General features: G+C 34.7%; 1 protein-coding gene across 9 annotated transcripts in view; it reads left to right on the top strand.

Moving 5' to 3' along the window:
* LOC112468414 (heterogeneous nuclear ribonucleoprotein R) overlaps positions 1–11,338 on the top strand; it is a 28,576-nt gene extending 17,238 nt beyond the window's left edge. For 4 of the 9 annotated variants that reach the window (XM_025037573.1, XM_025037570.1, XM_025037571.1 and 1 more), the window contains exons 10-13: positions 383–397; positions 1,178–1,326; positions 5,075–5,240; positions 9,396–11,338. In XM_025037573.1, coding sequence (XP_024893341.1) covers positions 383–397; positions 1,178–1,326; positions 5,075–5,240; positions 9,396–9,643 — 578 coding nt within the window. In that variant the 3' untranslated portion in view covers positions 9,644–11,338. The remainder of the gene's footprint in view (positions 1–382; positions 398–1,177; positions 1,327–5,074; positions 5,241–9,395) is intronic. The other 5 variants (XM_025037574.1, XM_025037575.1, XM_025037577.1 and 2 more) reach the window with 5 other exon arrangements.
* The last annotated feature ends 237 nt before the right edge of the window (positions 11,339–11,575 follow it).

Consider the following 11,575-nt stretch of genomic DNA (forward strand, 5'->3'; position numbering starts at 1 on the left):
CACACACACACACACACACACACACACACACACACACACACACACACGTATATGAAAACATATATGTATGTTAGATATGTGCTTAGCATTTTGTGTAATATGAACACCTTATTGCCTTATCACTACCACTTCCTGTGTGATACCTGTTTCTTTTTTTTTTTTTTTTAACCAGAAGATAATTGCATGTATATTTTCTTATCTGTTTTGTATTTTTGTTTGGTGCCCCAGTGAGAATTATTTCGTGGTAGTGCAGAATATCACTTGCATCGCTAAGTCAAACTGTTTTTATATAATTTTGTTTCATTTATTTGTGTTTACGTGAGCGTGTGTGAACCTTGTATACCTAGTACGATGCATCATCAATTCAAAAATCTGTTTACAGCTCTCCAGGAAATAGGTAAGCCGTGATAATGAATGATGAATGCAACAGTTGTAAAGTATTATAAGTAGTACTGTGTATTTTCTTCCTTTTTATGTTAACTTAAATGCCCAATTTAAATACATACTCGTATTGTGAGGTCATCGAAAATTAATCTTCTCTACCGAAGTCTACAAACTTGTTTTTTTTTTACAATTTACCGTTTTAAATATTTTCTAAATTGTAGAGTATTCACACTTTTCCCTCGGTTTTATAAATGTCTAGCAATAAATGTTCTGATGAAATTTTGAAGATTAGAAATGATAGGAATCTGCGTATTTTTAAATTACATTTTATTACTGAATTAAGTTATTCTTTTATATTTATTATTTAATATTTGTAATAGATACTTTTATTTATTTATTTATTTATTGAATAGGATTATTTTAAAGCTCCGGTAATATTCTGTCTGGAATAAATGTGAAATTTTCGAATGGCCTTGCAATTTTCTATCTCAGGAAATGTGATGGTGGTAGGGTAATCACTACGCAGTTTTGTGCGGTATTGTATATACTGAGTGTTTTTATAATTATTTTCTTCTTTTTGTCGAAGACCATATTTTCCGCACAAATATTTTTATTTTCGATATACGATTGTTTTTCTTTCTCTTTTATTTCTATTATATTGGCATTTTCGAAATTATCTTTTCCCGGCATGCCTTTCTTATAATATTGAGATAGTATTATTATATCTGAGTAAGTTGTCAATTGGATATATCGTGGCTAAATTTGGGTCTATTTGTAATGTGTGTTTTTATAGATTATGATTACGACTATTACGGTTATGGGGATTATCGAGGTGGCTACAGTGATCCCTATTACGATGACTATTATCGATACGAAGATTACTATTTCGATTATGCGCCGCCTCCGCCGCCTGCCAGAGGGAGAGGCAGGCAGCCTCAACCGGTGGGTCGCCTTTTTTAATGGTTCTAAAAAGTCGTTTTTGTTCCTGAAATCATTATTACTTTTTTTTATACCAGCAGTAGTTTGACTGTGGCACAGTGTTCGCGGATTTTCCTAATACATCGTATTTCTCTTCAATTTTTCGTCTAGATCAATATATTTGTCCATATATTTTCTCTGTCTGAGCGTGTAAATTAACGTTGGCTAATTGAGTATGCGCTAGCTTTACTATAATCATTATTAACGCAGGGAGATGTACATCTTAATATAATCCTGATTTTATAGTGTTAAATGCATCATATTCACAGTATAGTACTTGTCTGAGCTTTAAAATTTCTAATAAATCCAAGGTGAGAGAGAGAGAGAAAGAAGGAGAGGTGAAAAGGAGGGGAGGGGAACAGAGGCGGGAAAGAGAGAGAGGGGGGCAGGAGAAAATGCCATTAAGAGCGCACTATGAATGTATTGTATTTATTAGACCCTATATGAATCTATACTATACTAACATCAAGGCTTCGATGTTAAGATTAGACCTTGTAATCCGAACACATTGCCACTTTCAAATTGCTTGCAAATCATATCTGAGCCATGGTAGACCCATTCTAAATTTTCAAAGCAAAATACAGCCGGGAAAAGCAATTTAAACTAAAATAGGGAACATATTACAAATATCATATAGGAAAAGAAAGAAAAAAAAGAAAAGAGAAAAGATAGGAAAGACATACAGAATAAAAAACGGAAGACAAATGTCTGTAAATCCTCCCAAGGAAGAAGATCGCACATTTTATAGTGTTGCAGGATCCCCTAATATTATTCCACCGCCATAATTATTCTAGCGCAGCTTCAGGAGAATTCCAGATGTAGGCAGAAAGCAGTGTACAGGACTTTTTATATGTCGCCGTTGTCTTTTATTATATTCCAGTCTATGTACGAGTAATCTGTTTTTTTTTTTTGTAGAGCGACGTTGCGTCTCGTGGCTCGGATATGATGTTACACTTTTTCTATGTCAAGTTGCAGGGTTATCCAAACATGAAAAAAGGGAGCGTATGGGCGCTCTGCGTGAAAAAAAATTTATTTTATGTTTAATTTTTATTATATTTTTATATTGCGGTCAACTTTTTCTCTTGGCAGTCTCACTATTGCGATAACACATGTGCACTTAGGTTTCTTACATGTTATCTGGTGTTGCTATATTCCCCGTGCTATATGATGTACACATATAATAGTTATAATCTCGTTACTTTAGAGGAGAAATAGGCAAACGAGAATCTTCTTCGAATTATCTTCGCATTATCTTACGCCTCTAACATTAATTTTGTTTTTTTTATTATTTCTTTTGAACGTGATTCCGATCGCATTCGACGATTTCGTTTGTTTCTCGAGAAAGTATATACTAGTCTCTTCTAGATGTTCCTTATTTATCATTTTCATTTTATAACATTTGCACGATCCGACTCATTTATCATGTTTTTCTTACACATAAATTTTTACTATTATACTTTTTTTTGTCTTACGCATTACCGAATATATTTTCTTTTAATAAAAAATGATAGAGATATTTATCTTTTAATAAATTTTCTTGTAGTAAAAAGAAATTTTTATTTACGTTTGAAAAATTTTCATTTACGTTTGAAATTTTTATTTCTCTGTTTGAAAAATTTAATTCGAATTAAGGACCTCCTGGGTAATCACCGCGGCCATATTGAATTTCTTGCTATCGAGGCAAGAAATGATCCTATTTTGTCGTGTGTGCCATTCTCAAATAAAAAGGCATTTTGATATAAAATTATTATAGATCATTTCAGAACACTTCTAAAATTGACCGAAAACTATCCTTTTCCCTCGACAATAAACAAACAACCATAAAACGAAGCCTAAACATACGGGAAAACAAGCCGTTTGACGATTATCGAAAGGAGTCGAAAATGTCCCTCCGCATATGTATTCCTTGCAAATCTTACTTTACGATCAATTGTATGAGTTTCACGAATACGTTAAACATTATAGCAGTACAGAGCGAATAATAAGGAAATTGTACGCACGACAAAATAGGGTTGTCAACATGTCACAAAGGACAGAATTCTCTATTATACAGAATTCTTATTTCTACCGCTATGCTACGTCGCCACCGTCACCGCGGAGTTCTCGGCGACCAGGAGCCTTAACGATGGCGAATAGAATAGAATTTCTCCATTCTTATTTAATTTAAGAATATTTCTGATTTGATCCCTAACGTCACTTTATTTTCTTCTCAGTTTTCTTCTGTTATTATTAAACATAATTGTGTGTAAACGATAACGTGATTTGTATGCGTTGTATGCATCGGATTCTTTAATTTAGTTTCTTGTAGGGAAAAATTCAAATCAATTTTTTACTGTGCATATATTGTATTTAAAGAACAGTCACTCAATAAGTCATATGCGCTACATACAGAGTGTCTGATAATAACCATATCGTTTCTTGTAGGCGGGTAGAGTAGATTAAATCGAATAGCAAAGTCCTCTAGTCCGCTACCGTTTTGATGTACGCTCATTTGTAGATCTTTATTAATTAAATTTTCATTAATTATTACGAAAATCGCAAAATGATAGAAGAAGACTTTTTTGTTCAATTTAATTCGCTCTACTTGTTCATAAGAGATGATGCGGTTATTACCAGAGCGTATACGTATACGTGGATCGTTTTGACTTAAAAAAATAACTCAATTCAATATGCCAATTTGATTTTTATCAAACAGGAGGAAAAGTTTATCGCAAATTATGAACAGCAGTATTGGAATTAAGGAGTGATAAACGTCATTCGAATCAATGAACCGCAAATGGTTTATCGTATGTGTCACGTGAATACTTTATTAATGATATTTTATTACTTGTACACTGAATTGTGCATAGGTATAGTAAAGACCACGGAGATAGATGGAATAGAGAGGATTGCGTCCCCCGTATATAGCACCAGTGAACATGTTTTGCAGTTCTCGCTTTGGCCTCCCATCGTCCTCACATCCATGTACATAAAAATCATAGCTTACGCTTAAATCACATTTGTTTTAACGCTTTTTAACAATGCTGCGCTGCTTATTTATATAATACGCCTTTTGGTTGAATTTTGTTTTAGCTGCCAGTGCAATAGCTTGTGTCGCTTAAAAGTTCCTACGCCAACCAATCAGTTCGCTTTTCGCTTTACTACATTGGATAACTCTGCTAACTCCTACTGCTGTATGTAAAAACGTGGTTAGTAAAGATTTGGTTATAGGTGATTTACCTTTTCTGCCACGTTCTTTTTTTTCTTTCTCTCTATTTCCTCTCTCTCTCTCTCTCTCCCCTCTCCCTCTCCTTTTCCACTCCCTCCATCTTCCCATAACTTTGTCGTTTCCTTTTTCACTTTTTCTGTTATTTATTCGTCTTTTCACGCTATATCGTCATGGATGTATACGTATATATAAAAGCCTTGAATGTACATATACGTTCCAAAAATAGTTACGAATAAAATGCACAATATATGTATTGGAGAAACTCCTATCGTTCAGCGATATACCAATGACTGATTATTGTTTTTATTGTATCTTGTTACTATTACTACTACATTTTTAAGTGTTAATATTGTTTGATATACTGTGCATAATTAAATTACATATAGGGCAGAAGATACGCATAAAGATATATAAGAAAGAGAAAAGAAAGTTAAATAAAACGTAAATATAACGCAAATAATTATACAATTATGGGGTAACAATTTGAATGTATTATTTGGGTAGGCTGGTCGTGGCCGTGGAGTAGTGCCACGTGGCCGAATCGGTGGCCCGCAAGCCCGTGGGCCAGTCAGGGGGGGACGCAACCCCGCAGCTTCAGGGGCCCGTGGGGTCCAGCGGCTGGCCGCTCGTGGGGGGGTCCGCGCCAAGGGAAGTTTACCAGGTGAGGATGGTCTGTATCTCCACAATAAATCGTCTTTTACACTGATTACATTTAATTCTTAATTACCGCGCGCGCACACACACACACACACACACCCACACACACACACACACACACACACACACACACACACACACACGCACGCATCGTCAATCATTACGACACATCTGAAAGCTTGTATATCGATACCGTTGTATTTGTAGCTTTCATTGTGTGAAAATTCTGTTAACGACGATATTACGAAGACATTTTTTTGAAAAATTCTGACAAATACATGATACTTTGATTACTTGATATGAAACATACGTTATCATTTAACAATCATTTAACAATAATAAGAAAAACTTGATCATTACGATATACAATTACTTAGAGAGAAAAATGTTATTTACGGTCCGGACTGGATCTTACAATTAATAGCCTAATAGTATTGCGTTAATTTTATATATATTTTTCCGAACTAAGTAAACTGCGCGCCGATTTTTTTGTCGATTATAAAACACAGCTCCCAATCGGAACAGTAAATCCACAAATTTAAATCTATAATTGATTTAAAATTTGCTGCTAATAAGTATTTTTATTAAAATCACTGTTAAGGTTCCTGGTCCCTGCTGATGTTGTCCTTATTTTAATGATGTCAGAAGTGAGAAGTGACACGTTGAAAATTCTTACATGGTATTTCCAAATAAAAAGATATTTGCACAAAAAATAACACTTCAGATCACTTCAGCACACTTCAAAAATACTTTGAGTTCTATCTATTTTCCTTGACAGTTAATAAACAGTCGTAAAATGAATGTAATGCAAAGCTTAATCATATCCACAGGCGCATAACGTGCACGGTTAAGCTTCGTATTACATTCATTTTACGACTGTTTATTAACTGTCAAGGGAAATGGATAGAACTCGGGAGTATTTTTGAAGTGCGTTGAAGTGATCTCGTGTTATTTTATGCAAATATCTTTTTATTTGGAAATACCATGCAAAAATTTTCAACATGTTAATTCTCGCTTCTGACTCATTAAATAAGGACAGCATCAGCAGGGACCAGAAGCCTTAAGAATTTATTGCGAAAAATATCATCTCAGCCAGGGTTCGAACCTGGAATCTCTCTATATTGGCTGAGATTATATTTTTCGCAATAAATTCTTATAACAGTAATTTTAATAAGGATGCTTATTATCATCACATTTTAAATCGATTATCGATTTAAGTTTGTGGATTTATTGTTGTAACTAGAAGCTGTATTTTAAAGACTGACAAAAAAATCGGCGCGCTGTTTACTGAGTTTGGAAAAAAGTATATAAAATTTGCGCAATGCTGTTAGGCTATTAAATGTAAGATCCAGTCCGGACCGTAAATGGCATTTGTCTTTCTTAAGGGATTAATCATTTAAATGCTAGAGAGACAGAGCAAGAGCGGGAGGTAGAGAGAGTGAGAGAGAGAGAGAGAGAGAAACAAAGTAAGAGAGATCTGGAACTGTGTACTATTTTATTAATTCAATTCGATTTCATGGAATTAATATACAAAAGTTCTTAATAATACAAATATTCTTTACAACGTTGAAAAGTGGTGTAACATACTTTTAGACGTACTTATAATATTACAACATACTTATAATATTACAACATAAGCTGATAGTATTGTTTAGCTATTTTAGCGCTGTTTATCATTCTAACTAAGGTATTTCGCTACAATAGTTTTCGGCAAATGTATATAAAGTCTTTTCTTGCAACTACTATATTGCTATATTGCTATTATAGTAATAATTGCAATTTTATATAGATTATTGCATCACATAATCATTTTCTATATGAATCTTTTTACCTGCAATTGATCCTCAGATCTCAGTGGTCGTTTCCGAAGGATTTTGACGTGCTGAAACCGAATCCGTTGTCTGCATTGCTCGATCACGTCAGGTTTCTGAGATATCTGTACCTAAAAGTGCCAAAAAAGCCATTTTTCGATTTCTTTAAGTTGAAATAACTATAAAACGATACGTATGTTAGGCTCATTTTCTCGACGGATTCGAATTCTGCAGGAAAAAATCTATAGAAATCATACGTTATAGGCCGGTATTCATAGTCGGTTCTTATATTTAAGACCGTCTTAAGTACAATCTTAAGATGTCATTAACCAATCACAAAGCTGTATTAGCATCTTAAGACATTACTTAAGACGGTCTTAAAATAAGAACCGACTATGAATACCGGCCATATCTTGAAGATTAATTTAAAAATTCTATACCTACCTCCATGACGCTTCTATTCGCGCGCTAGTTGCTGCCTCGCTACACCTGCGAGCCACTACGAATGGCTCAAGGCATCTTCAGCGTGAAATCTTGAATTTGTTGCCTTTTTTAAGGCAGTCTGAAATAATATATCATTGACCCTTGCGATACGGAGAGTGACTATAATCACTATCCACATGCTGCTCACTGCGGCCGAGCAACTTGAAATGTTAACCTGAAATGCTTTTGTTGATGAATTTAAAAAAAAAAAATTTTTATTGAGTTTTATTACATATAATAATTGAAGGCATTGAACGTCGAGTGCCTAGCTCTCGGCCGAATTGCGTATTGCGTATATCGGCGGATCGACGCTTCGGCCACTTGGGGGCCGTTCGCGTCCCGGTCGCTCCGTATCGAAAGGATTAAAGAAAGTCAATAGTTTTTCCAAGCGTTAAGGAAGCTTCTTGAAAAATTTCTAAATTTTATAAAAAGTAGATTACTTTGAAAAATTTATTAATTTTTTACATACATTTGATACGTTTCTTTATAAGTATTTTTCATCTATTTTCATTTATTATACATTTTTTCTTTTTAAACTTCTATGTCGTATAAGAGCCCTATCTACCAATACAAATATTAGCTTGTCTCGTATTTTGAACTCCGGATTCAGAGCTTTTTTTTAATCAATCTTTAAGGTATAACGTATAGTTTCTATAGATTTTTTCCTTCAGAATTCGAATCCGTTGAGAAAATGGGCCTAACACATACGTTTTATAGTTATATTTTAATCTAAAAAAGGCGAAAAATGGTCTTTTTGGCACTTTTAGGTACAGATATCTCCGAAATCTGATGTAATAAAGCAATTCAGGCAACGGATTCGGTTTCAGCACGCTAAAATCCTTCGAAAACGACCATTGAGATCTAAGGTTAAAAAAAGTCAAACCTCATCAGCCCGTGTTATCATCGCTAGAAAGCTCTCGTTAGATATTCGCTTTTGCTTTCCAGTAAATTTTTGCTCTTGTCCAACTGTTTCATAAAGAAGAAAAAACGCAATATCTAGACATACTTTCCGGATAATTTTTTTCATCGAGGATAGCAACTTCTTCCAATGTACATATATCGATTTCTCCCAATATATTGATCTTTTTTTTGTATTTGCATACAAAAATATATTCCAATATTAACGTGTACGTAATGTTGATATGTTTATAGAACGTTTATCTCCTCATTTCCAAAATGCAAATGCAACAATCACAATTAACTATTCTAAACATAATTGACGTGAATCCAGAATAATCTCTTAATATTTAACACGCTTACGTGTTTACAGAGTTTTTATTAAATTTTATATTATTTGAGGAGATACGTAATTTTGATTCTTTTTTGCAGATTTGCTAATGACAGATATTTTCGCTCAGCCTGAGGTTTTCAAAGTGCATATATAATAATTTGTCAAATGATTACATGTCCTTTTGTACATTGTCACGAATTGTTCATGTAATGTTATTTTACAGTAAACCACCCAATCCATCTTCCCACCAAAGTATCCAAGTCCCATCCACTTGATAATAATAAAATACTAGGTTAGTGACTCTTTTTGTGCTTATATCACGTACGTATTAATTCAAAGGTTTATAATTCTTGGAATTTTGTAAAGTCTATAGAAGATATTGATTAACTTTTTTTTATTTTCATAGGCGTGCTATTCTACACAATTATCACAGTACGTCCGTACATATAAACATTTTACGAGTACATCACATACATATATTAACACAAGAACTCTTAAAATTTCCTTCACTTTTCTTTGTGCAATATTTTGCAAGTGTCACACAATGTTAAAAAGAGTGCTTTTTAATTTAATATGAATGTATTTTTTCCAATTTTCTTCCACGTGATTATCGGTTTTATCATATTGATAATTTTTTTTACAGCAGGTAAACGAAAATTTGACGGGGGTCACCAGAACCAGGGGGAATCTAAGCGTCGCTTCCAGAGCAATTGGGGAAACCAGCCCCTCGCCCAACAACCACTGGGCAATGCATATGGATTGGCGAGTGTAAATGGTGGCAGTGGTGGTGGTGGCGGTGACATAGCTTTCGGAAGTAGAGCCGGCACACTCGGCGGTGTTTCCGGCGACGATCACGAATGGTATCAAGACTCTTACCAGTCGTGGAGCTAACTTCTGCAATCCTGTGAGTGATAAAAAAATATGCACGAACAAATGCATGATAGATGAAGTGAGAAACAAAAAACATATAAAATAAGGGGAAAAAATAAGATGAAATCAGACTGACAAAACGTAAAGAGCGAGAGAGAGAGAGAGAGAAAGAGAGAGAGAGAAAGGAAGAGAGGGAGAGAGAATAATAGGATGAGGGGGAGGAAACTCGACGAAGGGGAGGAAAAAGATCATCCATTTGTATTATTATCGCTCTTAATCGAATTCAAATAATTGTAAATGTTTTTTCATATTAATGATACGCAGCAACTGTGTTCTGCGCCACCACCATCGCCCGCTGTTATTGTGATTATGTACAGTGATGTGCCACTGAGACTAATTATTATATCGGAGTGTGACCACCCACCCACCCCGTACTATTATTATTATTATGATAATACTAATCTAAGTACCACTACTGCATTGTCACATTGTTTACTGCCAAGTGATGAAGATCAGCGATGTTGACATAGGGATTGTGATGGCTTGTATTAGTTAAGAGAACTCATGGAAGCCTGCGGTTTATTACGCGATGACTAGATGTTTTGAATCTATATGACGAAGCATGTGTGTTAGGTAGCTCGAATGAAATAAATAACGTGGGAGAAAAACGGAGAAGTTACAAATGGAAGTTAGAAATTGAAAAAACGGAAGTCCAACTTTGAGGAAACAGAAAATGTAATAGGTGTAGACAAGCAGAAGACGTAGGGCGAGAATGTGATATTTAGTGAGTATGCGCGCGCGCACGCGAGAGAGAGAGAGAGAGAGAGAGAGAGAGAGAGAGAGAGAGAGAGAGTCTTTAAACGGAATGTGTCTGTGTGTATTTGTGCGTGGGGCACGCTATCAAGCGTGCTGCAAGACCTTCTATTGTTGGTCTATAAATGTGTACAGTCAGTGAAACTATTATTATTAAGAGTCACACAGGTAAAGTTTTACAAAAGTAGCGAGTATGAAACGTTGCAACGGCTCTGCGAATGTCTCCCAGATTAGGTTTTGATTACGGTCACGCGAGGGTTCTATTGGGTAAAAAAGGGGAAAATGAAAAAAAAGAGTATTGCTCACAATCGAGAGAAAACCCACTTGTACAGTAAATTTTTCAATGACAGTATCCAAGTAGCAAGGTAAACTCGGATCCAAATTATAATATATTTATTTGTTAATGTGTTTCTTTTTTTATATTTGAAAAATTAAAAAATCGATCGTTGAAAACAAATATCTAAAGTGAATCTATTCCCTTTGAAAGGGAAATAAAAAAGAGTGTATTGTTTCTTCTAAATTTTATGTAAAAAGTAAATTTGTTTCTTGTATTCTTTTACAAAAGAAAAAGAAAGAGAAGTTTTTAAAGATGACTGACTACGAATTTGATAATGATAGTCACAGATTGAAGTAGGATGTAAAAGGTAATGTTTACAAATGCATGAACACATACAGCACACATTTTGAGTGTTGACTTGTTGTTATTGTTAGTCTGTTAGTTAATTAGTAAGAGTTGTAAGTGCGGGCTGTAGTTGGTCCCTGTCCCTGGAGCCCAGACACCCCCTGTTCTGGATGATTATTTGAAAAAGGAAAGAAAAAATGAAAACATACGCAAATCATTTGTATTTTACACGCACCCCCGGAATATGAAGACAAACATGGCGTAAAGACAAAAAAAGAAAATAAGAATATTGTAATAACGGAATAGCATATCAGACTTCTGTTTGTTATAATACACCAAATGAGACGCGACACAACTGCATACATACATATATACGTGGCTATATGCGCATACGTGTGCGTGTGTCCGCGCACGACCACATCCATCTATTCTTAATCCACATATGCGCTCTCAAAAAAACACGCACGCATGCACACACACACACACACACACACACACACACACACACACACACACAC

Source organism: Temnothorax curvispinosus, unplaced genomic scaffold (assembly GCF_003070985.1).
Source record: "Temnothorax curvispinosus isolate PA1 unplaced genomic scaffold, ASM307098v1 QBEX01018458.1, whole genome shotgun sequence".
In the NCBI taxonomy this organism is placed as follows: domain Eukaryota; kingdom Metazoa; phylum Arthropoda; class Insecta; order Hymenoptera; family Formicidae; genus Temnothorax; species Temnothorax curvispinosus.